The sequence below is a fragment of the Photinus pyralis genome, unplaced genomic scaffold (assembly GCF_008802855.1).
Source record: "Photinus pyralis isolate 1611_PpyrPB1 unplaced genomic scaffold, Ppyr1.3 Ppyr1.4_LG1, whole genome shotgun sequence".
NCBI lineage: Eukaryota > Metazoa > Arthropoda > Insecta > Coleoptera > Lampyridae > Photinus > Photinus pyralis.
The window spans coordinates 66,245,427-66,272,648 of NW_022170249.1; the positions used below are offsets into that span (position 1 = coordinate 66,245,427).

General features: G+C 36.1%; 3 protein-coding genes and 1 long non-coding RNA gene across 8 annotated transcripts; 3 read left to right on the forward strand and 1 right to left on the reverse strand.

The window, feature by feature from the left end:
• Positions 1-3,163: 3,163 nt before the first annotated feature.
• LOC116168369 lies at positions 3,164-7,172 on the forward strand. 2 transcript variants are annotated; one of them, XM_031484167.1, is made up of 5 exons: positions 3,164-4,741; positions 4,846-6,179; positions 6,335-6,432; positions 6,492-6,590; positions 6,652-7,172. In XM_031484167.1, exons 1-2 carry the CDS (start codon positions 3,313-3,315, stop codon positions 6,159-6,161), a joined length of 2,745 nt encoding a protein of 914 aa, XP_031340027.1. In that variant the 5' UTR covers positions 3,164-3,312; the 3' UTR covers positions 6,162-6,179; positions 6,335-6,432; positions 6,492-6,590; positions 6,652-7,172. The 2 variants fall into 2 exon arrangements, with proteins under 2 accessions (XP_031340027.1, XP_031340035.1); XM_031484175.1 differs by lacking the exon at positions 6,335-6,432.
• A 1,209-nt stretch (positions 7,173-8,381) lies between these two features.
• Positions 8,382-23,856, forward strand: LOC116168383 (ornithine decarboxylase 1-like). 4 transcript variants are annotated; one of them, XM_031484187.1, is made up of 6 exons: positions 8,382-8,565; positions 21,469-21,641; positions 21,701-21,951; positions 22,001-22,250; positions 22,302-22,599; positions 22,661-23,856. In XM_031484187.1, the coding sequence occupies exons 3-6, from the start codon at positions 21,762-21,764 to the stop codon at positions 23,345-23,347; spliced, it is 1,425 nt and encodes a 474-aa protein (XP_031340047.1). In that variant the 5' UTR covers positions 8,382-8,565; positions 21,469-21,641; positions 21,701-21,761; the 3' UTR covers positions 23,348-23,856. The 4 variants fall into 4 exon arrangements, with proteins under 4 accessions (XP_031340047.1, XP_031340063.1, XP_031340055.1 ...); XM_031484203.1 differs by lacking the exon at positions 8,382-8,565 and adding an exon at positions 14,463-14,732; XM_031484195.1 differs by lacking the exon at positions 8,382-8,565 and adding an exon at positions 19,992-20,238.
• LOC116166117 (thyroid transcription factor 1-associated protein 26 homolog) lies at positions 12,264-12,926 on the forward strand. The gene has a single exon (XM_031480959.1). It carries the CDS (start codon positions 12,264-12,266, stop codon positions 12,924-12,926), a length of 663 nt encoding a protein of 220 aa, XP_031336819.1.
• On the reverse strand, positions 23,571-27,165 carry LOC116168408. The gene is made up of 2 exons (XR_004144762.1): positions 27,078-27,165; positions 23,571-25,446 (listed from the first exon to the last, which is right to left on the reverse strand). It is a non-coding gene; the product is annotated as an uncharacterized LOC116168408 (long non-coding RNA).
• Positions 27,166-27,222: the final 57 nt, after the last annotated feature.

The following is a 27,222-nucleotide window of genomic DNA, read 5'->3' on the forward strand; positions in this document are numbered from 1 at the left end:
TATAAATAATAATCAATTTGGATTTTGTCAAGGAAAAAGTACAATAGATGCTATTAGTAAGGTGATTGAACATATTAAAGAAATAACAGGAAGACAAGAATATTGTACAATAATATCATTAGACATAAAAGGTGCATTTGGTAATGCTTGGCCACCTGCTATCCTACATGAAATGAGAAGGTTAAGATTACCTGGATATTTAATAAGATTATCAAAGAATTTTTTTGAAAACAGAATAGCTAAATTTGATATTACAAGTGAAATTTTAGAAAAAAAAGTTGCGGTCCGGTGTTCTGGAAAATTTTATATAATACTATATTTCGAGTCAAACTTCCTGAAAATTCTAAATTAATATCGTATGCGGATGACACAATATTGATAATAGGAGCTAAACAATATAAAACTTTAAAAGAAAGAGCTAACAAATGTTTAATAGCTTTGGAAAAATGGACAAAGGAATATAAATTAGAATTTAACGTAGAAAAATCAGAAGCTATATTTTTTGGAAAAAATAAAAACCAATTAGGACCAAGTTTCAAATTAAATAATAAATTTATTAAATGTAAAGAACATTTTAAATATTTGGGAGTTATTTTGGATAATAAATTAAATTGGAAAGAACATATAAAATATATTTCTAAAAAAATTAAAAATATTTGTGGACAAATAGTATCAGTAGTAAAAATAAATTGGGGATTGAAAAAGAAAATTATAAAAATAATTTATAAAGGTTCAATATTACCAGCAATAACATATGGTGCGGAAATATGGTATGAAGGATTAGGAGTAAGAGAAAAGAAAATGTTGATGAGTGCACAGAGAATGATTATTTTAAAAATGACAAGAGCATACAGAACAACATCAAATGAGGCTGCTTTGGTATTAGCTAATGTTAAACCGATAGATTTGGAAATTTTGGATTACAAGATTTGGTATGAGGAAATTAGGAAAGGATTCCCAAGAATAATTATAAAAAGGGTGGACAAAAATTTCAACAAAGAAATTATGGAAAAAATAACAGTATGTAATAGGGAACTTATAAACAAAATTGGAGGTGCAGAAAATTTAAATAATGAAATTAGGGAAAAATTTAGAAGAGGGGGGGAAAGAATCAAGTCCTTTTGTTGACATAATCTTTGATGAAGTTAGACTAGAATTTAGGAAAGAGATTTGCTTGGGATGGAGTTCTCATCTAGTGGAAGATCATTTATCAATCTTAACCTGTTATAAATGTTGGGGTTTTGGACACATGTCCAAACATTGCAGAGAAAAAGAAGAAATGTGTGGTAGATGCGGTAAAAAAGGACACCGAAGACAGGATTGCGAAGCTAATACACCAATGTGTGACAAGTACAACATTTCTAAAAATAAAACAATTTTGAATACAGACCATGAAGTTTTCAGCAATTTTGACAGCTCTCTAGAAAACCAATTGAAGGGGTGTGAAAAATTAGAGACAATTAATTATGGATAAAAAATTGTTTATTAAATTTGGGCAATTGAATTTGGGAAAAAGCAAGGCGGCAACAAATAATTTAGTTTATTTAATGGATAAAAACAAAATTAACATATGCTTAATACAAGAACCTCATGTATGGAGAGGTGAAGTTATTGGTTTCTCATCCAGATTTAGTGTAATGAAAGTTTCAAAATTAGACGAAGGACAAACATTTAAATCGTGCATAATATATGAAAATTTAGAAATAACATGTACATTGATTGAACAACTATCAAATGATAAATTTACAACGGTTGAAATGAATTTCAAACATCTCTCTAAATTATTTATTATTTCGATTTCGATTCTCTCCTGACGTTAACAACGATGAAAATTATGCAAAATTATTCAAAAAATTGGAAATAATAAAATTATCATTTTAATGCAAAATCTAACTTATGGTGTAGCGACACAGAAAACAAAAGAGGCGATAAACTATTAGAAATTTTGACAAGTAACGAATTGGAAACGAAAGAGCAGACCAGTTGGCAAAAGAAGCGGCAAAAAGTAATTTGGATATTACATTTAATGAAATTCTTTTATCAAAAATAATTTATATCAATACTCATTAAACTTATGGAATAGAAGATGGAAGATTTTATTTTGTCAATTCAAGTTAGAATAAATATTGTACCTGAAGACTCGCTAGCAGAACTTATAACCGGTCACGGAAATTTTGGAGAATATCTTAATAGATTTGGAAAAAGGAGAACGACTTGTGTACGTGTGGAAGAACGGATAATGTGGAGCATTTATCTTTTGACTGTCCACTTGAAATTGACAAAGTTGTGGCCGCCAAACTTTAATGACATTTCGAACTTAAGTGAAAAAATTTGGTGGTTTTGTTTGAGCGATTTTGCTATAAACAGTGTTAAATTTAAAATTGACGTTTAAAAAACTGTTCAGTGTCGTCAAGTGATTCGGAACTAAATTGCGATAGTGCGTTTGCTTTTGAAAGAACTTTAAACTTCAGTAAAATTCTATTAATTTTAATATATTATTGTTAATACATATTTTGTTTTTATATTAACAAAACTTTCAATTTATATTTCTAACATTCAGTTCAAAAAATTCTGTAACTTTAATTTTATCAAATTCAATATTTCTAAGGAAGATTGCAGTTAAATGCATAATATGTAATGTCGGTAATTAATAAATCAAATTGTTGTTGTTGTTTTTGTTGTCCTGAGACAATAATATGTATATAAAATTCCACTGGATCAAAAGTCATCAAGGAAATAAAGGTAATGAAAGAGTAGACGAATTGGCAAAAGAAGCAGCTAAACAGTGATCTTGTACCGGACTTTGAAGAAATACCAATATCTTATGTTAGAAACAAACTAAACGAAAACGGAAAAGGGAAGGTTAACTTTTAAATTTATATATGAATAACTGGGCATGGTAATTTGGGAACTGTTCCCTTTTTAAACATTTAGACTGTAAGACAAACAAATTATAAATGTAGGAACGTTACCTTTTAATAAATCATTCGTATATAAGTACAGATTTTAGGTATTTTTATTAATTTGGTTTTTTGCATTTTGTCCACACAAAATCAAATACAGAACCTTTTTTTGTTCCAATTTTTATTTGTGGCTATATAGGCAATAAAAATAAGGTATATATTATATCCCATGCTGTAGACCGATGTTATGTATTATTATTATACCTAGGTACCATCTAGCGGGTCATTATGCTCAACTTGCTATCCGAAAATTAACAAAGGAGTTGTGCCGGACATTTCGATCGTTAATGGATGGAAATTAGAAGATCCTCCCGAGGAACTGCGCGATCTCACGATCCTGGAGGAAAGAATGGTCGCGCCAAGAATTCCATTCATGCAAATAAGGACTTTGGGTTGGGATCGTAGCAAATTTCTAAAAGGACATGTCGTCAACGTTCCGACCGACATAGAAAAAATGGTGAACGTACTACCCAGACGGCCGGAAGAAATGGATATAATCCAGATCAATTTAAAGAGGAGAGAAAGAAATGGTCCGTATTTGACGGATATCGTGCGACCTTCACGAATAAAACAGGCCTTAAATTATTTAATAAAAACTCCTCAATACATTAAGGAGGGAATAAAAATTGACTGGGCAAAGTTACATGCGCCGGACGTCGACGATTCCGTTCCTTTTTTTGTCGACGTTAACGACGAACGTCGTTTAAGTTGCAGCGGGAACGTGGCCGAAAACGAAGCGAACGATGAAAACGAGGAGCAAGAGACGGAAGTTCACACGATGCTGTATAACAACAACGCCGCATCTACGGTGGCGGAGGCGACGGCTACATTTATCGCGGGCGAGGGCAATAAGCCATTGTCCTTCATTAAAGACAAATTTGTAGAGGAGTTATCCTTCCCGACGATCTATCATGGGCGTCCTCGGCCGTCACCGACCAATCGAAACAATTTAAGAAAAGCGTCCTTTTCTTCAATTATAAAATTTGAGTTGTTGTATTATAAAAGACATTGTCGCCGACCGGACAAACTCTTTTTCGACTTCAAGTTGAAACAAACACTGGAGATGTTCGACAGCATCAGCTTGTGCGTTCGACAAAAGCGCATCGGAAATAGTTCGATTCATGTGAGGGATCTGTTGGACGCAACCGCCGTTAGAGAACTGGTGAAGGTAGACAACGCGTTCTCCTTCATGAAGAACATGAGGAGTTCGCCGGCGTTTTGGCACGAGGAGCGGCAAAAATTATTCGCAATGATTCGCCAACTGGGTGTTCCAACCTTTTTTATTACGTTGTCGTCGGCGGACGGGAAGTGGGTCGAACTCATTTCCATTCTCGGAAAGATACTCTACGGCAAGAACTACAGCGACGAAGACGTATTCAACATGAGTTCCGCGAATAAAATGAAATTGGTACGCGAAGACCCCGTTACAGTGGTGAGGTACTTTGATAATAGGGTTAGATTAATGTTCTCCCTGATGCGGCAAAAAGGCGCGGCAAATCGGATCTTTCCCGATCATGAAGTTATCCACCACTATTATCGAGTAGAATTTCAACACAGGGGTGCCCCTCACTTACACTCCGTCGTGTACTTGAAAAACGCGCCCTTATTCGACGGGACGAATACAACAGAATGCGAAACATTTATCGACAAATTTGTCAGCGCATCGAGGTCGAACGTGCATATATCTGATTTAATCAAATACCAAGTGCACACACACACTCCTATTCGTGCGGCAAAATTCAACAACGGCAACAGCAGCAAGAGAAGGCGCGTTGTAGGTAAGTAGCGATCCTCCATTTTCTTAATATTAACGTATTAAATTCAATGTTAATTATAACCGTTGGTAGTAGCGTTAGTTAATATTATCGTATCGTTGCTGCAGATATGGAATTCCCTTTTTTCCCCATAAGAGGCACCAGAATCCTGGGACCGATCGTGTCGAGGGAGGACAACGACGTCGACGACGATTCGGCGATAAATAGGGAGCAAGCGAAGCGGGACCTCAAGATCGTTCGGGAATATCTCGACGGTAGAAGTGCGGCGACCGAAGAGGACGACGTTTCCTTCGACGATCTACTTTTTAAGCTGTCCCTGTCGGAAAGACGATATATTGATGCAATACGATCGGACCTTACCAAATATAAGGTTTTTTTAAAGCGGGACGTTGTCGATTCGTTCGTGAATCCTTATAATCCGAACATTTTGGAATTGCACAAGGCCAACATGGATATCCAATTCATCGTGGATCCTTACAATTGTGTCTCGTATATCGTAAATTACATCAACAAATCGGACAGGGGCTTATCCAAGTTGATGGTCGAGGCGCAGGCCCATATAAGAAATGGAGACCTAAACACGAAAGAAAAACTCCGTCGATTGGGAAACGTTTTCCTCGGCAGCTGCGAGGTTTCCGCGCAAGAAGCCGCATATCACACCGTCGGGCTGCGATTAACGAATTGTAGCGTCGGCCACGTGTTCGTGAACACATTTCCTCCCGAGCAGCGCGTAAAAATGGCCAAGTCGAAAGCGCATCTTCGCTCCATGGACGGTGCGTGCGGAGACGTGTTCGTCAAGGGCATGTTGGAGCACTACGTCCAAAGGCCGGACGTCTTGGAGGAACTCACTCTAGCCCGTTTCGCAACTGAATACTCTTATTTCAATTTCACGCGAAACAAAACCAATCCGCCAGCGGACGCACACGTTCTGAAGGACAAAAGCGGCTATGTACGCAAGTTAAGTAACGACACAAGAAAAATATTGAGATTCAGGGGATATCGCTTTCTGTCCGATCCCGACAATTTTCATCGGGAGAATCTAATGTTATTTGTGCCTTGGCGAAACGAAGAACGCGATTTGCTGCACACCTCCGAACGTTTAAAAGGCGATTATGTTCGTAACGCCGAACGCATCAAGATAGAACGTCCGATTTTCGTCAGCGCGGAACAGGACGATTACGAACGTTTGGCGGAAGACGTTCGTAAACGTCAATCGTCGGATGTCGAACGTGCGGACGTGGAGGAGGAGTTGCCACAAGACGCCGTGTATTACGGAGGGGATGCGGTCCCAGACGACCACGACCCACTGGAGGGACTCTCCGATTACACTGCCGCTGACCAACAAAGTGGAGCTGAAACTTGCCGCAACGAACGCCGGCGTAGACGTTCATTTCAAAAAGCCGAACGCTTTCGACAAACATAAACTTTACGACTTGTCAAGGTAAATGTTGTAATCGTAATACTAATAATATAACGTAATAAGTTGAGTTTCGGTTACCTACACGTTATACAATTTCAAAGCACAAAACGTGAATTGACTTACGAAAACAATATTACGCGGATAAACGATACACATTTTTTATTTCTTACACACAGTTCGCTGAACCGCAAGTAACACCTGCTGTTGAGTCAGTTTATCCAGGCGGTGAGTTCCGAGGGCGACGGTTTCTACGCGTTTGTTGCGGGAGGAGCAGGTAACGAGACGGCCGTAATAATATTTTTACTTTTATTATATTACTTCAATCTGACGTAGGTGTTGGTAAAAGCTACCTCATCAAAACTTTGGAAATGGCTGCCATTAATCAAACAATGCGAAGCCGACGTAGAATTACGGCCTGCGGCGGCGCCACGGGTATGTTACATTATATTAAGTTCGTTTAGAACAACATTTTTCTAAAGTTATATTTTTTTAGACAAACGATTCGTGTTGGTTTGCGCTCCTACCGGAAAAGCGGCGTACAATATCTACGGCTCCACACTGCACAGTACTTTACATCTGCCCGTTAACCAGTTGGTTGGACCGCTGGTACCGTTGAGCGCCAACGTGCTCAATACTGTGCAGTGTGAGTTGCGGCATGTCAAACTTAATCATCGACGAAATTTCTATGGTCGGAGGAAAAATGTTGAATAACATCGGATGAATACAACAAATCTTCGGCAACGACAGAGATTTTGGAGGAGTGTCAGTAGTTGCGTTCGGCGATCTGCGCCAGCTGCCTCCGGTCGGGGACGGCTATCTTTTTCACACGCCGACATAGTCGACAATTTTCTGTGGCGTCGTTTTAAGTATGTGTGTTACGAGTCATCCGAATGAGGGTAACTGATGTGTTATCCGTTTTAACAAACGTCAATTAATGAATCGTCTAGATATCCCAAAAAAGGCAAACTTATTCTTATTTGTGGACGTATAGCAAATAATGAAGAGGATTTAAAGCTTCCCGTACTACGCGGTTACTATAAATCTGCTCTTTACGCAATCCGAGTGGTGTTCATACGACTTTAGTTTACCCTGAGATTCACATACCCACGTGACCACCCATTTTATATTGAAAGCATAGGGCGAATAACAGTCCATGTACTATATGGTCTAAGCATCGTGCACACTGCACAGGTGTATTGTATGCGTCTCTCACCCTCATTTGCCAAGTTTTTTTAATTATTGTGTTGTTAATTTTCTTTCAAGATATTTAATTATTGGTTACCTATAAGTATAAATTAAACTGGTAGCGTACCATGTATGTGTGTACCCACGAACCTTGTGCTTCATTTTAGACTGTTCATGATCCAAATATTACTTGAAAGGTGCTTTTGCTGTTTCTTTTAGGTAAGTACACGAATCAAGAATACACATAGGAGGAGTTCAGTCACAAACACACGTACAGAAGAATTTTATATACAAAGATAATTATGCATGTAAATCCTTTCATTCCATAAGTAAAACGGTGGTTTTATGAGTACCTAAACATATTGTTGAGAATGGATTCTACTACCCGTAAAAACCACTCTTATTCAATAAAAATACGCTTCTTGACTTGATCTTTGTATTATATTTTTATTATTCTGACATTACATTATTTACTTCGCAACTCGCTTATCAACAAATTATGATGATCCTTAGCAACAAATAATGAACAATAAGGATCTTCTATTGTGTTACCACACATATATACCAAGCGTCGACGATCCTACATATGCACTGGCCACTGTGTTAACGTCCAAATTAAGTTTTTTTGCTTTTAGAATTATTACAGTAGTACATGCGGATTGTGTGTGGGAGGGGCTTATTGCGGGCTCAAGTACGTCACATCGGCAGAGCGTTTTATTGGTTGTATGGAAGTGAGGCAACCGTTTAGTATACGGACCGTGGTAAGTTCCCCCATGCAACAAATCAAAAGCTGGGGAGTAGAGTAATTAATTGAGTAATTAAATTCACTCAACGGTAATACTTAGTTATTGTAGTTACTAGGAAATGGAATCTGCACAATATTCAATTAAAATAAAGGTATTCATAAAAATATGAGATACACCCATTGAGTTAGTTTTCTAACTCAATGGATACACCAAAGCTCCTAACTCGATAAAAAGGTTGCATATAATTTCAACAGATGGCGCTGCCGACTCGCACGTCAAATTTTTGCGTCACTTCATAGAAAATTCTCTTTGTCAAGTGCTGCAGTACTACCGGCATGGTAAATTTCAAGAGCCGCCAATTTCGACAAAATACTGTTGATTGACTAGCGGCATTCTTGGTTTTTCACCATCTGTTATTACAAATTACCAAAATTCCGCCGAAAAGCTACTGCCAACCCAGAGGGTGGCTACCGAGGGTAAGTAAATTACGCTCACGTTTTCGTTAATAATTGTTTGTGATCTTTGTACCCTAATGCTAATTAGATGACGTTTGAATGCTACGTATACGAAAAAGTATCCTGTATTGAACAGCTATCAGATTTGGCTTAACCCCAAAATTTCCATGCTGTATGACTCATAAGATATTTTGTTACATAATTTGGGGTAATTTACTCATTGTGATTTCCAATTAATCAATTTTTCAATCCTTTACTTTGGTCACTTATGGTCAAACATTATGATTTGGTTGCGATTGAACGTTCAGGCTTGCTCTACTTCATAGAAGAAAGCTAAAGTAGAAATATTTAGGGATAAGTAGGTCATAAAACATTATGCAAATTTGTAATCGAGTCATTTAAGTACCTCTGTACAGCAAATTATGTAAACCTTACGAAAGTGCTGTGGTCAGGTGCCAAGAATTGATATTATCCTAATAACATTGTTACACTTGACCTTCAATTTGAAGGCACTGGGAAATGTTCACATCTTCTGATGCTTGAAATCAAAGGCAGATTACTATATTTGTGGTACATGACTGGGAAAAATACAGTCCTTCAGAAAGCAAAAATAAAATAACATATTTTAAAATGTGTTTTTTTAACATTTGCCATATTGTTACATAAATTGTCAATGCGATTAAATGTAAAGACTCCTCAATTGTACACAACAATAATAGGGAATTTTTCAAAGGAAATTTCCTATATCGATGGTTTTGTCCGTCTGTTCCTCACCAAGAACGAAAAGACACAGTGATGTCAAACCTTCGCCAAATGATTTCTAGGAATTCAAGGATTGGTGCTATTGAATATGAGCTGGAGTAAAAGACTCCTAATGTGAGCTGAGTGTCAAAAAATTCCCCTTTCGAAAATCGTATGCAATTCTTCGTATCTTGTTTAAGTTTACCACAGTAATTATCAAATTTTCTTTAGCTCTTCTCAAGCTTTCTTGACAAGTTGCTTTCAAATGCTTATATAGTATCCTCTTATTTAAAAAAAAATATTTTCGCGTCTTTGCCTCTTAAAGTTGTCATATGTTCACCTGCCTCTTACTACTATCAAATTAACTGCTCTCTTTTAATCTTCTCTCAAACGCTTCTAATTTGATAATTAGAAGCGAACTGATGTTCTCTGCTTCGAAGGTCGTAGTGCTCTTCTTCCACCCAGTTCAATATTCTACCTTCCTGTTTGTTGCTACATACTTCCTTCTTATAGTCTTTTCTCTCAACATATGACAATTTCTCTTTCCCCTACTCTGTCTCATTCCACACCCTGTCTTTCCAATTACAACACCTAGTATCACAAATTAGGAAAGTGCTATTCTTTTCATTATTTTAATCGAGCTTGTTTTTAAGCATTCTGCACACCTTTTTATATGATGGTTTTGCCATTCTAGTTCTACTGGAATATCATTCACACCTGCAGCCTTGCCATTTTTACTGCCGGTTATACTGGAGGTTGATGCGAACTTACTTATATCAAGTGAAACACCCTCTATATTATTTCATTTGTAAATTCTATGTAAAATGTATGACTTTATGGTTCAGCTTCAGTGCTAGAGCGTTGGGCTATAAATCCGGAGGTCGGGTGTTCGAACCTGGGTTGAGGTGAATTTTTCATCTGTGCGGAGGTGGGAATTACCTTAGACCAGTTTTGAGCATTCTGCCGGCTACTCCGAATTAGGTTTTCCTGCAGTTTTCCTTATTCGTAAGGTAAGTACAGGAGTAGTATAGAACAACTTAAGACCTTCTGCAGAGGCACCTCTAAAAATTATTTGGGTCACTCTGTAATTGGGCGCAAGCCTGTGGAGGGCCCAGAACAAGAGAGGGATAATAAATAAATAAAATGATCGGAATATTTTTCTATACCTAAATTTGGTCGTTTTTAACATTTTAATTTTTGTCAAAAATGACATTTGCATCATAATTGCCATTTTTTCAATATGTTAGCTGTGTATCTTTTAGCTTATTATCAAAAAACAAGTTATAAACACGAAGATCACTTAAATTATCTGTTAATAATTTATGGTGAAGAATTTCGGAATATGCTACTTTATACAAAGTTACCCTTATTGTTTGTTCACGGTTATAAAAATAAGGGGTTTCCATTAAAAAAAAATGGCGATGTTTTGAATTCAATTCAATGTTTTTAAACTCCCTATATCAACACAGTCCACTAAAGCGGGACCTCTACTAAAAGAAAACCAGCCCCAATTAAATAACAGCAGTTTTCGAAAATTGGCAATTATCCAAACGTCATTTTTGACAAAAATGAAACTATGTATGTCAAAATCTGCTACGACAATATTCATACAATGAATATAGAATTTTACATAGAATGTAAAATAAATAATGTGTAGGGTGTTCTATTTAAAATAAGCCAATTGGCATCAACTATCAGTTAACTGAAAACGCCACCATCTTTTATGATTAGTACCTATCCTGTCAAACTTTCAAAATATTTTGAGGTCTAGATAGCAGACATCGTGGGACACCCCATATTTGTAATTTAACTAACAATTTTACGTGATTTTCAACTAGTTATTATTGAATTATCTCGAAAATTAGGCTGTACCTATAATTTATCAGCATCAACGCAGTAGTTTTCTATTTTAATTTTTTTAACGCACAAAGTGTGAAATATACAGGGTGTTCCATATGAATTGAGATGTCGATTCAAATTTTGTATCAAACGTAAAATTTTCCCAGGTTCTCTTGTTACATTTATTTGTGAAGACTCCAAAACTCCCATGTTTGATAGTTTTTTTAAAGGTTTTTTGTTTGGTAATACTAAAACAACGAGAAAGATAATGTTCGCTGGCATCAGAAAATGTGTGTAAGTATGAAACAAAAACACGCACACCGTGGGTGAACACACACGATATGTTCATTAAAAAAACCGGTGTTTTTCAGCACTTATACGTTACAACAGAACAATATCATTATTGAAAACAATTGATTTGAAGTGAATGCTGGAATGATACAATGATAAATATTTTCGTTGCCTAATATTATTTTTTATTGGCGTGTCCACTTTGTACTTGGGGTAGAGGTGGTTTTACAAAAAAATTGCTTCATCGTCTGCCGATCACTTCGTTATCTTGGAACAGCAGCGCATTATCGGAACTCACGCGACATTCTTATCATTTGCTTTGTAAGGTTATCTAAATTGAAAGTCACACTTCGCAGAATTGAAACTTTGTAATCAAACCTATTTGGGTGAACTACTATTACGCTCGTTATATTATATGGGACATTTGATTGTATGACATTGACCTAATCGGACTTTACATTTTGGTCTTATCGTCAAAGCCAAATAGATCAATTCTATTCACCAAACTGCTGCTTAAAAAAGCTTGTTTTATGTAGAACTATTGCATTTTTATATCAAGAAACCGGAAGTATACAAATTGATAAATAATGTCGAATAAATGATCGTAATGTGTTATTTTCTTAAAGCTCAATTGTTTTAGTAGTACGAGTAGTAGCACTAGAACTAGACTGATGAACATCCTGTGAAGTACGAACTTTGTTATTCAGTTTTCAGATCAATGTTTAAACAAAACGTGTCTTTCTCTTCTGATTTTTAATACTGGCAAACGACATTAGTTGAGAGTACGCAAAACAAGCTTTTTTAATTTCAGATTCACACACGGACGATTCACGCCAAAATTTGAAAGAATGGCGAAAACTGAAAATGATAAATCGAAGGGACAAAGTAATTTCTTCATTTCAAAAAATAAGTCTAAAGCTCATCGGCAATTGACGTCTAGTTCCGGAAATTTTTTTGTTACGCCTTCGGAAAAGACTGATGTTACGAAACGACACCAGCCAACCGAAAACGCCACAAAATCGAAAAAACCGTTCGACAAAAAGAAATGGCGCATAAAAAAGTACAGTAAAAAATATAAACTCGAGCAGTGGGAAAATCAAAGGAAAAAGCGGGTGCTAGAGGGATATTACCGAGAGATGAAAGAAGAAGAGCCGAAGTTCGACGTTCAAAAAATTTACGAAAAGTACGGCGATGAAGAGGGCGAAAATGACAATAATCTCAACAAAGATTTATTAGTACCAAGTAGTAGTGGTACTGGGTCGCCGCGTGGTAAGAAGAGCATTGCTTTCAAGAAGGCCAAATCCGAATTTCAAAGGATTCAAGATGAGAAAAAGCGTAAGCAAGAGGAAATTATAAAAAATAAATTGGAACGCGCCGAAGCTCTAAAGCAGTACAAAGCGAAAAAATTAGAGAAGTACAAGAAATTGAACAAAAAAACTAAAAAAGGACAGCCTGTTATGAAGTATAGAATGGAAATGCTTTTGGAACAAATCCAAAAATCTATGTCTTAATTCGTTAATTGTAATTATTTATTAAACAATTCAAATTAAACATATTTTGTTTCGCCTCTTCTGAAAAATCTTAGTGTATTTTTTCTAATATCATTTTTTTTGCTGACAACGATGTACGATATTCTATAGGAGTCTTATTTTTTTCAGTGGAAATTTTACTTTGAACGTGCTTTTGTTTGTATTGTATCAAGTTACTCATTGATTGGTATTAAATAGATTATTCTAAAAAATCTTTGTACAGGTCCGTAATAGGAATTTTTTTAATTAAGCCCGAAAAAAAAAGGCTGAACTTCAACGAAACCGCATAAAGTGTTATTAGATTAGATGATTGAAGTCCGATTAAAAAGGGATATCTTATTTAAAAAAATAAAATTGATGAGGCTTTCGCAACAACGAAACATGGCATGAAAAAAATTAACAACTGCACTTTAAGGAGCGGTAAAAGTTACTGTGGAGAAGTATCATTGGTTGTGCTCTAGGTCAAATATTAACGCCAGAAAAAATAGTTCGCAAAATCGAAAAGTCCGATTTTTAAAAATATTTCAAAAACCATTCTCCACAATTACCAGATTTCTAAACGCTATCTTAGACCTTAGATTGCGCAACTTTTCTCCCACTTAACCGAGTTTGTAACTTACCGTTTCCAGAATATATATAGTGGCCCTCCTTATCTCGGAGAGAGTGTATGTATACTAAAACATTTTCAACAGAATTCAGATCATGTTTTTGAACATCGTACAGGGTGGTTCAAATTCGTGGCTCACCATTGGGATCTCCTAACCGGTGAGAGGTACAGCATAGGGTAAAGAAATGCGTATCACCGAAAAACTGAAAATGTCAAATTTCGTGTTCGTTTTCTCTAGCTTAAACGATCGGAAATGGACGGTTCCCGTTAGCATCTTCTATGGGCACTTTTATAGGAGAATCTGAATCTTTTATTAGAATTTCCATAGCACGCTAGATGTAGAAGCTACCGGTACTACTGTCTTATTTCTAATGAGCGCCACATTGGACTTTTACGGAATGAGATATGGGACAAAAAAATCAATTAATTTGAATGCATCGCCATCATAGGCATGTTGATTCAGTAATATCCAGTTAATCGTGGATGATTTGTTGAAAAATGAATGCATAACTTCTGATTTTTAAATTTTTCGTGTTGATGTAAGTATAGTGTGCGACATGTCATTATTTGTCCTTTTAGCGCATTTTTTTTCATTTATCTGTAAAAAGGTAGCTTTTAATCTTACTGTATAGCAGGCTGGTTGGGAGCAAATGCGGGCCCCTAGAAGAACGCTTGTAGAAAGACGAGGAGTGCACATGTACCTACCGTGTTTTATTTCGTCAATACTAGGTACCTACTTATTTTGTAACATTCGGGATTCGCTACCATAATTTTTAGTGGTAGTTAAAATATTGACAAATTATTAATCCAGTTGCGAACAATTTACGAACCATTGGTTGCTTAATGATCTGTTACGTGATATTACTTCGTAATAAATTTCATTTTGGAAATTGTCCTATTGTCCGAAATTAGTCATGAATGTGAGGTAGATGCAATGCCCATCTGCCCCCAAGCATATACCATCAGTATCCCATTTGCCTAAGACGACTTTGATTGATTGTGTGTGACAGAAAGATAATTTTTTGAACGCGGTACACAAAAGTGAATGGTTACTGAAAATTTATAATAATGATGTTGTCGCTCTAACGTGTCGCATGGTTAATTATGCAATCGTATTGCTAAAAAAATGATCAAACAGTCGCGTGTTGCCAGTAGATCAAAAATAACGCCAAAAATTTAAGGTAAGTCTGTGCTTCTTTTCGTTTTTTGGTTTCTGAGTGAAAGATACTTATTTTATTCTGCTTCTGGAAATCGGATATAAAAAAGTGGTAGAAGAATTGATGCGTCTTTAAACAATTGTTATGAGTCTTTTTCCAAAGTGATCTATTTGATTCTTGCTGTCGCGTCGGTATCTTAATTATTAGAAGAGGTAAAAAAGTATCACTTTTTTGTTTTGCCGATATTTGAGGAAATCGAAAAGTTAGGATTTTCTTTTTTTGTAACACCTTCACGGCACACCTTTAATTCTTATTGTTTGAACTGCTAGATTATAAAGACAAATCTTTGGGTGGCAAAAAACAACTCCAAATTTTTCTCTTAAAATTGTTTGCTTTTTCAGTGCCATCAACTTACCATATGTAAATAGAATCAGTGAATGCGGTGTAAGTAGGTTGAGGTGAATTCTCGTACACGATAGTTAATTTTTCTATAAGATTTTTCCATCCACTTATTTTGTTAGCTATAAAAAGTTCTTTTCAGACTCAATGTATCCTACGTCCAAGAAAGCGTTCTCCAGTGGAAATTCTGATGCCAGTACCTCGAAACACTCTTCCAAATTTATTCTTAATCAAGATTCATTTTTTACCGTTCGGGAAATAACTGATCATCAGCATACCAAGTCGTTCACATCTCTCAATTTGTTTGTGAAAGTCAGAGCATAAAGAGGCGTGGCTAAAGGATTCCTTTTGAGTAACTCTCTTGACTGCACTTTTTTGTAGCATGTCCCCTGCATGTGTTGTACAGAAGCCTTACGGACCTAGGCCAATGAATTGGGGGCATTCTTCGCATCCACAAGAAACACTCCTCATTTTGAACCTGGTAGATAATTTTTTGTTGAAATAGCATATGACTCCTTTTTTGTTGATATTATTGTGCAGCCATTGAACGGCTTCTCTCAACTTGCCTAGAATCAGACTGTTGCAACTTATGCAACGTGATCATCAGTAGATGTACGACTGATAGGTGTTCTGATGCCTCTACACAATGGAATGTATGCGGCAAATCCACGATCTAAAAGCTTACTTAACCATATGTTGTCGTAGAATCAAACCATTAAAAATTGGTATAATGTATGTCTTTCTCAGCCATTGATTATATTATTCAATATGGAAAAGTATAATTTATTACCCAATGATTTAACGTTTTACTTATGCATAGTCTGGCAAAATAGGGGATTTACAGTACATATTCAATAAATAAATCAAAAATTCTTAAAAAGTGTACTAATTGAATGTAAAATGGAGTGAAGTGTAGGTCCTGATATCCACGAATGATAATTGATAAATTGCAGAGCGAAGTGTGTGATACAAACAAAGTCCTATCTATTGAGTAGTAAGCACTATTTGAAACAATAATTATTGTGAAATTGTCTCCAAGGAGCATGTGTTATTTTATTACTTAACAGCATAAGTTTGTAAAATAGTTATCGATTACAAATAAATCCTGTCCGAATAATTGAAATCTTATGTTTATGTGTCATTAACCAATTCAAAATGTGCTCCTTAATTCAAAATCCGCTCTTGGTTTCAGTATAAATTTTACCAAATCAAAATCTGCGATTAGAATTTTTTATCAGTTTTCATGACGCGGAAATTATAAGCAAGAACACAAGGTCTCTTACTTTTTTACCACGTGCATAAAATGATTTCACAATGTATGAAATCGTCACCCAGTTTTGTATCGGCGCAATCGATACCTTCTCCAACCAATTGCCATTTCCTATCGCTTGATTAACGGCGCTCTTTAGACTTTATCGCGGTAATGAAATTAAGCAACGATGGGATTTTCAAAATATGTTTACTTAGTGTAATCCAATTGAGTCTTGATCGCTAACTAATTCTATCTAGTTCTTAGCAGTTCCTGTTAAACCCGGATGGTTTTTTTGTCATCGGGAATGGCTAATTTTCGGTCTTCCATATTCGCAAACGATTTAAGTTGAGATTGACTCGATACTTGTAGGAGGGAGAATGACGCCAAGCGCTTATTAAACTCTATCTTAAGCAGCTTTAGTGGATGAATGAACTATCGATTGTTGGTAGTTATGGCCCTTTGCGGCTTGTACGCTATTTTTTCATTACAATCTGTGTCCTGAAAATGGGGATTTTTATAAAAATAATTAGATACAAATTGCGCGTTCATAATGCGCCCATTTTTTTTAGAAATTTGGCCATTTGCTCAACCTTTCTCCGATAATCTTTTACAACGTCTCATTGCGCGTGAATATCTTCTACAAAAAAAAACCGCTTCACTTGTAAAACGAGAACTGGTTTAAGTACAAAATGTGATAACTCAAAATCAACTTTTTTGGGTCAAATTACGTTTTATCACCAAAACAGGGCAACTATTGCATGTAGATAACGATCGTAACCGTTGCTCGTTTTCAATAAATATCCTCAAATATGGGGAAATTGGAAGTATAGGTACGTACTCCATCGTCCATAATCTTATCAATATCAGTGATTGTTTAAAAGCCAATCACAATGTAAACCGTTTTATCGATAGCGTAAAGTAGATTGTGGCAGATATTGATTCAAGACCTATAATCGTGGATATATTTTGCTTGCATATTCATTCCTTTATGGTAAAATTAGGCACCTGTTTTGTGTTGAATCAGTAGACCATAACAACAATATTGACGGATGCACGTGTTTTGAAATTGCGAAAACAAACAAACATTTTGAATGTACGTACTTTCAAAAACATCTAAATCAAGTGCTATGTCGTCAGAAGCGTTGAAAAAGCGTATGTTTTTGAAGCCACTAGTTTCAGGTATTGAGTTTATTAATAATGTTAGCTGCTGCCTTTAAATATTGTTTATAACTAAAGAAATATATTTTTAAAAAACGTTTTAGTAGGAATTAGGAAAGTACTCCATGCGACGAGCTACCTAAGCGCGTTTTTGTGGGACGGATCGAGGTTTATCAGCAAACTCATTTTATAAATATAATCTGCATGCAAAGAATTGTTACACTAAGCTAATATTTCAAATCCGAGCATTCTACGATGATTCCTATGAGAGCTATACTCAAACTTTTATTTCAGAAAACAAATGAATAGGTAACGAAAAACAATTGATTTTTTGAAATAGCAATGCACACTATCATTAGGCCCATTTGATAGAGATTGTTTTTCTTTCATATACATAATGGACACCCTGTATAAGCGATACTTTTTTTTTCAAAATATTCATTAGTAAGCGCCCTAGACTAAAAACACTCATTATAAACCTACCAAATCTACGTACAGAGACATTGGAACAAGCGACAATAGTCTTCTAATCTGCGCAACGTTGTGGCGTCTTTTTTCAATGATCTATACAGGGTGAGCTTTTTTTCATTTCCACAATAGGGATCTCGCAAACCGTATGGGATACTTCCCTGTAACATTTCCTTAACTGTGTTTCTCGTTTATATTTCTAAAAACAAGGAGTGGGGTAAATTCGGCTCATAAAACATTTTTTCCGCATTTATACCCCTAGTTACCATAGCCGTACTGCTTTAATAAGTAAGACACATTACTCCATGTTAACTGTAAAAGTTTTCAATTCACCCTTAAGATAACTCAAAGGTTAGACAAATAAATAAGCAGAAAAAACCTATTTTTTATTATTTTATTTTATAGCAAATGTTAAATTGACATTTTAATACCTACTTAGGTTTGAATGAGTAGGCTGAGCCGTTCTTTAACCGTAAGGATAAATAAAGTGAACACTTTAACCGTAAGGGCACTGAGGGTAGAGTGGCTGCGCTACTCGTGAATTAACATCTTTCACTCAATGGTTAAAATACCCCTTTATCGTCTTGTATAATAAATAACTAGTTCTCTGTAGGTTATCGCTAATAAAAACGTTTCGCCTGCTTATTTATTTGTCCAGGCAAGTATGGAGGTATTCGTAAAAAAAGATCCCTTATGAGTTTTTAACAGTTTTTAGTAACCTGTAACTTTGAACCCCTTTAATTTTTACGAATTGTAAATATTTTCGTATCGCCCAATGCACTTTTCTTCCGTCTTCTTAAACGTCTATAGAATGAGCAGGCTAGGTTTGTTGACCCATCTTGATAACTCATCGATGTTTATAACAAAGGTCTCGACACGCGATAATATTAATAATTTTTTATTCGTATTTCGCAAATTGTCGCTTCTTATGCGGAAAACGTAAACGTTTCGTTTGAGAACTTCGCTTTTGCGGAAATCGATTATTAAGAACCAAAAATTATACTTCTTGCTTGAATACAGTCCGTTTTACAGGTTGATTTCTTCTTCATAGCCGCCGCACGATAGTCCCATCGGTTAAAAAATACTAGACACGTGGTACCTATGGTAATTTTGATTCTGCTTCAACATTTGTCATATTGTTTAATTGGAGTTTCTTGTTCCATTATCGTCAATATCTCGATTTTCCCTTAATTGCACAATTGTAAATCTTGTTGCATTAATGATAATCACTTTCATTGGCACAAAATAACAATATTATTGGATTTTTGCTAATAGCTTGCTTGTTGACTTATTTTCGGATAAGTAATTAGGTCGGGGATCTTTTCGATGAAAGTTCTACGCAATTAGATAGTAGGTATACGAATGCCGCTAATGACCAGACTGGAAAAACCAATTTTTCTATGTCATTTTTAGTATTTTTGGGATCTTTTTCGTACGTTGTTCAAAAGGACGAACTACCAGTACATATTATATCGCATAAAAATGTTAAATAACTGGATAACATTTTTAATTGATTGATTCCACTCCGGAGATCGATTTTTTGTTTCTAAATCTGCTAAACATTGCTTCTTTATGTACCGAGTAACATTAGCAAAGTTTTCTTAGATTTGTTTTCCAATTATCACATCATGTTATTAATTGGGAACTTCAAAGCACGTCATCATATCTAAAGTGAAATGCAAAAAAAAAGAAATTAACACAATTTTTGATTGAAAAAGTGGTCCTTTTCACTTTGCACTCAAAATTGTGAACATGATTGACTGGGAATTGCTAAAAACTTGAAGGTTTTTGCTAATGCCGGTCCAGCTCCAAGTTACGTCATTTCAATTGAAAATAATAGATAAAACCTAATTTGTCTTTAATGACGGCCGATTATCGTTCCGATTATTGCAGTGACGTCAAAATACGATTTGCGGGAGTCCATTTTGAGAACCATCGGCGGTAAGATAAGGCATTATTTACTGGTGGGGAAGACTGTATAAAACGCTCTGATCTAGAAGTTATTTTGAACGATCGAATTTTTGTCGTAATAGGAGTATAAACACGTTGGGCTTCGTGTAGCCGCCACCTTGCCAACCGGTTTTCCACCAGAGCGCGTTTTTTGAAATTTCGTTTTACTCGTTTTTACAAGTTTCGAAAATTACTTCATTCGATTTACCTGCAAGTTTCGCGGCCGGTTGGTGGGCTGAAACTTCCTGCGGTTTTTTCATGTTTGATTGTTGCCAAGTAGAAAATTCCTCCTCTCAATTTGAGGTGAGTTTTTTTTTCATGTATTTTTATCATGTTTACACAATTGACCGATGCCATTATCAATGTTGAATGAGCTGATCACAGTTCAAGCTGCAGTCGACTAGTATCTTATGCATTTGTAAATGGAATACACGTGCCTGTCGCTTCTCTATTTTTTCATTCTTTTTATACCAGTGTGGCATCTTCGTTATTAATACCAGGTGAATTATCGATGTCATAAATGTTACGTATATCTACTTCACACATTTTGAACTCACGCACTTTGGCTTTTGATTATCTGTTCATTTTCTTCATCCACTTTTTTGCATTATTAGAAGATAGTTGGGCATGCTGTATAGCTACATAAGATTGACCTTCATTGTCAATTATCCATGAAAACCTTCATCAGTGCTTATTAATATGCAAGTTAATCATGGCAAGATATGAAATTTGCTTTGTTTATATCGATAGAGTTCCCATCTATGACAGTTACAAATAACATAGATGGTCTAGCCCTTGAATCAACTAAAATGCCTTCAGCTGGGATGTTATTTATTAATAGTCTTTATTTATTTGATATAAAAAATCATATGGCCAAATAGAACCATTTTTGACCTAATCAATTTTTTTGAAATTTTTGAAAAAACATCTCTTTCACACATTAAATTGTTTTTTACAAGGCAAACTGTATTGATTAAATAATTTGTGTCCCTAGATTGTTGCACACATTAAATCGTGACTGAACTATATATGTTAACATTTCATCATTTTGAGGCACGAGGAAGCAATTACTCTCTGTAAGCGCTTGTTAGTTTCAATACCGGATTTTTTTTTATAAGCTACATTTTTTACTAAGAACGATTTTTTCAATAAAATACAAGTCTAGGAGATCAAACGCCTTTTAGAGTGTTTGAAAGCTTTCTAGGCGCTAGTTTTTCCATAGCAGCATAGTTATCATTTCTAAGATCTCTATCCCTTTGCGTATCATCCCGTCATTTTCAAACTTTTCTAAGATCTATTAGATCTTTGCAAAAAAACTAGAAAATTTTGGTCTTGATGTACTTAAAGGGCGGTCCATACTTTTCTACAATAGATTTTACATTTTAAACACTTCCTGTTTTTAGCATAAGCAGTGTGGTTTGCATAATCATCTGTCTATCCATTTGACTTTGTCCCAAAAACTGTCTGAGATCATAATTATTTGTTTATTAAATTATATTAACCAACAACGTCTAATATTGATATTTTTTTCAGGGTTGTGCTGAGCGGCGACTGATCCCCGCCGTTCGAGTAACATATTTGCCATACAACTATTGTTTGTACCTTGACGGAGAACCTCCTTGGAGCTGCTAGCTCCCCTAAGTATTGAGTAACCCCTTTTGTATTTTATACACACACGCTGCACTACCCTGAGCAAGAGCTGCCTCGTAAGTGAAACCCTAACTGTTCCCCTTGTTACCTAGTTAACGCTAATTTTTTCTTACAGTTTGCTTTTCGCACATTTTTTAATTGTATTTAACAATACTACATTTTTTAATCGAGAAACCATGAAGATCAGCACAGTAGAAGACGAACGCGTCCACGTTCTAAACAATAATTCCAACGTATGGTCCATAATTCGTGACATAGTCGATACCGGCACTCAAGAAGACGCATTTTACATTTGCGACATCGGCGACATTGTGCAAAAACACAAAATCTGGAAGTCTGCATTTCCGCGTGTACAACCTCATTATGGTAAACTCAAGACGAAAGTGCGCGTGCGGCGATAACTCAGTTTTTTTAGCTGTCAAATGCAACGATAGCCTTACTGTAATTGAGGTTCTCGCCGCATTGGGAACCAGTTTCGATTGTGCCTCTAAAGGAGAAATAAATAAGGTGCTCGAAATTGGTGTGGATCCCAATCGTATAATTTTCGCGAATCCTGCAAAACCCATTAGCCATATTCGACATGCGGCCGATGTGGGAGTTAATACGATGACATTCGATAATGAAGTTGAATTGCATAAGGTTAAAAACTTGTTTCCTGATGCCAAGTGAGTATCTTGAAATGTCCCTTGACCGGTAATTACAGTTAATATTTGCAGGATGGTTATACGTATCAGATGTGACGCTAAGGTATCTCAGTGTCCTTTGGGCATGAAATTTGGATGTAATGCCGAGACCGAAGCCCCTCATCTGTTACGAGTAGCGTCCGAGTTGGGACTCGATGTTGTTGGTGTTAGTTTCCATGTCGGTTCCGGTTGTGGTGAGCCGGACGTTTTTCGTAAAGCCATCGCTCTCAGTCGACAAATTTTTGATTATGCAGAATCTCTGGGTTATCGTTTTAATCTATTGGACCTTGGTGGTGGATACCCCGGTGACCATAGTAATTCCATTTTTGAGGTATTTACCTATCACTTCTTTCTTTAAGGGAACAGTGTTTAATAAGGTTGTCCCTTTTCAGATTGCAGAAATAATAAATTGCGCTTTGGAAGATTACTTTCCGGATCCGTCTGTGCATGTCATTGCGGAACCGGGACGATTCTATGTTTCTTCGGCTTACACATTAGCTTGCAATGTTCATTCAATTAGAGGTGTTGCTACAAAGGATCCTGTTACTGAAGCACCTTCGACTCATTACATGTATTACATTAATGACGGTGTCTACGGAAGCTTCAATTGTGTATTGTATGACCATCAACATGTCGTGGGTCTACCTCTGAAGGAGTACCCGCACTCTAAGTTGCATTCAAGTAGTATTTGGGGTCCGACTTGTGACGGTTTGGACCAGGTGGTTGAAGAAACTCTTTTGCCTGAACTACATGTCGGTGATTGGCTAATATTTGAAAATATGGGTGCCTACACGCTTCCAGTAGCAAGTCCATTTAACGGTTTTCCTGTACCAAAAGTTCACGTAGTGGCTAACGAAGATATTTGGATGCTTCTGAAGGATATTCTGCCTTTAACCGAGGATCATTTTGTAATTGGAACAACTCCAGCTTCACTGGTTAAGAATATGAATGTAGATCGAGAAACTGATTGGGTTTTACCAGACCTACCGATCACCATTACTTTACCAATTTGCGGCGACGGTACCATTATTGAGGAACACGTTTTGGAGTATGTGGACGTATGTCCTGTAGCACATTGACATATCATTTTCTGTGTCACGAATTTCCCCAACATTTTTACGTTTTAAATAATTTTTGTTTAATTTTTTCACTACAATTTTAGGTTTACATCATTTTTGCAATAACTAACTATGAATTAACTTAAAAAATGGGAACAATTACTTATAATATTTTTCAAAAATTGTACTTTAAGATTTTATAGTTTTTACCTTGACCTAAGATATGTGTATCTGTTAAATGTAGTTAACGAGGGGCTTTCTATGTAGCAACGCTGTCGATTTTTGCTGTGAAAATTGACACAAAATTATTGGGAATGTAAAATTAATTGCCATAGAAAGCCTATTTGTGAAAGTAAAGGGGCAGCTTAAGCTTATTCAAAATAAAAATCATCAGGATAGTCTAGTAGATTTCTTCAATTAAACACAAATCTACTAGACTATCTTGTTTGCTTCGATTATCATAGAGTAAGTAAATTGCTTGCTCTACGATTACGCTTGACCATTGATGTATGAATAAATTATTAATGTAACTCTTCATTTGTTTCTTTCTCCTGTCCTAGCCTTTGCGATTTCAACCAAAACAAAATAGACGGAGAAAACAGTACATTCAAAAATTTCAATTTTGCAATGGTGTTCAAACAATAAATACAATGCGATCAAAAATGAGTTGCTTTCGAGTTACCTTTGGAATTTTTGTTTACATGGAAAATCGTATTTAACTTGAACTTCCAAAGGCAACTCGACAGCAACTCATTTTTGATCGCCCGTTATTTCCACACGTCAAAGTAAGGCAAGAAATTATTTCACTTGAACGTTCTGCAAAATTTTCTTTCTTTTCGTGATGTTGTATTCAGTCTTCTTCTCTGTGGTAGTGCATGCAGTTGTAGGCAATTGAACATTTCACTCTGTTCTCCCTGCAGTTGACAGAAGAGCACATATCGCAGACTGAAATACATCTGTGCTTATATTAATAGGGTATGAGGTTATACATCTTTGCCATTGTAACACATGGCATTCAGGTTAGAGAGCAAATGGATATCTAGTTTTAGGAACAGTGTACATACAGTCAACTAAGAGTCTGCTCCTTGTGAAAGGCGTTTTGAATGGGGGTTGCTGCGCTAAAAAGGCAAGGCTGGTTTGGCGATTTTAAGTGTACCTGTGTCCATTTCCAAAGATTACTCTTTGCCATTTCTTCACAAACATGCCTTATCTGTTTATGGTCCATTTAAAACGCCTTTAACCTAGAGCACCATTCTTACTTCATCGACCGCAGTTCGGAAAACTAGATAAATACCCACTTGTTCTCTAACCTGAATGCCATGTCGTATTGTAAACATATTAAAAATATCAACCGAGCAAGATACACTATGCGATCAAAAATGGCTGTCAAGTTACCTTTAGAATTTTTCTTTACATGGGAAATCTTAAACTTGAACTTCCAAAGGCAACTCATTTTTGGTCGCCCACAATTTACAATAATATGAAACACGTTTATCCTTCAAAATTATTCTCGAAATTTCTCTCTGTTTTTCATTGCAATGGCCCCTGCTCAGCGGTTGCTATTTAAATCCTATGTCGCCACATCACCCACCTGGAGAGTGAGAAAACCTATTCTTTTAGATAAAAGCGCACGTGCCGGCCGGAACGTGTGATGTAATCAAGTGTGTTATATTCGAGAACCGGAAGCACTAGTAGAGGCAGGCAAAACGCATCTGCAAAGAAGTAGACGGGCTCTCAGGAAAACGTGAGCAAGTTACCAGGTCTCTAAACACAAAAACGGACGATTTAGTATGGCGAGAGGCAGGCGTTGGACGAATGCGTGACATAATCTGTCCAAGGCTGTTGTTAGAGACTGTCTGTTATGTCACTGAGTACTTGCTGGCGGGTAGGAGGGCTGATCATCTCTTCTGGAAGGGGGTTTTCCATACACAAGTTTCGCGGATGACGATTGGAGGCAACCCTTGAATGCGCTCCGCATTCCAAGAAGAACCACTGGAAGAGCTATGTCGTGAGAAGGTGAAGATTGTTCGCTTGGAAGCATCTTGATACTTAGTTGCATGTGGGTCGTCCGGGTGAGGACAGATCAGTTATTTCATCGATGAGTCGGTTATTACGGCAGTCTGGAAGTAAATTAAAATGTGGCAAAAAATCAGAACCATAAAATGGGTAAAGCAACATCGGCGACGAGAAAATTCCATGATAAATCTCTCTGTTATATTTGGACATTTAACATTTCTCCTATGCCTTTCTAATCAACATTTGCGCATCTCCTTCAATCGACAGTACCTAGTCGGATGCCTAAACTTGAGGCAGTTATGGCATCTGACCAGAAGGAGGATATAAGGTCTGACCGTGAGCCTGAGATCCGCGGCGCTTAAACTTTGGGCAGCGTAGGTACTCTTGTTAAATGTTAATTTTATAAATATTGTTGGTACTAAATCGTCCTCAACTTTTTTTAATATTCGTTCTGCAGCTACTACGCTTTGGGGTTTCAACCCTTCAAGTTATCGTTGCTGCAGGATTGCAGGTCTCTGCTCCGAATTATTCCAATGGATTTATCGAGGATATCATTGGGTTTGACTTCGGCCTCCTCATAGCATATAAATTCTAGATCTTTTAGTCTTCCAATTCACTGACGTACCTACCTATCTTTTACTTTTATATTAAGCGCAATAATGAAAATCGTCCTAAAGAAGGTCATGCCGAAATTCATTACAGAGCCAGGTGCTGATGAGGAAGAAGAACAAGAAATAAAAATGATGGATAATTTATATTACGGTAGCTCTTAATTTGGATTTAATTTTTTGAATCTTTTAGAAAGTAGTCATTTCGGTAAGAGGGGCGCGTAATTTCAAAATCTGAGTTAATATCGGCGATCTTGTGATACTCATAATTCGAGCTAGCTGTGAATTATATGCACGAAAAAAACGGTAAAATATGCAAACAGTTTTGATGAATATGCAAAATTATATATCTTGCATAATTTCCAGGAATTGCCTCCTGTCGCTAAGATTTAATTTATAATTTATAAGTGATAACATTTTTCACATGAAATCGTATGGTTGGTTCAAAAGCACGCAAAATAATGTAAAGCATGGACAAGTTTCTAACACTATGAAGGATTAGGTTATGCTCAAAATGAACAATGTAAGCATCCGTTGCCTTACGAGGAAATAAGCTATTATGGATCCTTTGTTTGCTCATTCGTCTGTTTCTTAAACCATATCCTACTAGGGGGATGCTATCGATCTGAGTCCTGGTAAAATTAATGTTGTAGTAATGGTTCTTTGGGCGCTTACTATGCTGGTTGATATAATATTTTCACCATATCAACGTACTACGGAAACTAGGCAAATGGACAAATGAGCCTTTTTAATTTTTAAAAATTTTTAGGTATGCCAAAGATCTGATCGTACTTGTACTAGAGCGTTGAAAGCTAATTCGAAAATTATAAAAGAATAATGGAAATTAATAAATGTATCTTACTGAATTATTAAACGAAAAAAATTTACAATTTTTGTTCTTTGCATATATCTCTGTGTTTCTAATAACAACGATTCTACAACATTTAAAAGGAAAATCACTAAATCTGTTTTTCGCTCATATCTATGTACCTACACTGGATTTTTTTCAAAAAACAAAAGCAAATTTTAAATAAGCTCTAAAAACGTCAACACTTTTTTCTTATTTAACCGAATCTCTATGTCTTATATGGTTTCCAAGATTCCAATAAACGAAAAAAAAAACTCACCCTGTATATCGTGATAAAATGCTGTAACCGCATGTTACCTAATATTCTTGGTGATTAGCTCTTAAACACGAAATTAATTCTGTTATCATTATGCCCTATTGCACCATATTTTTGCATCCTTTTATTTAGTTAATCAGATATCATT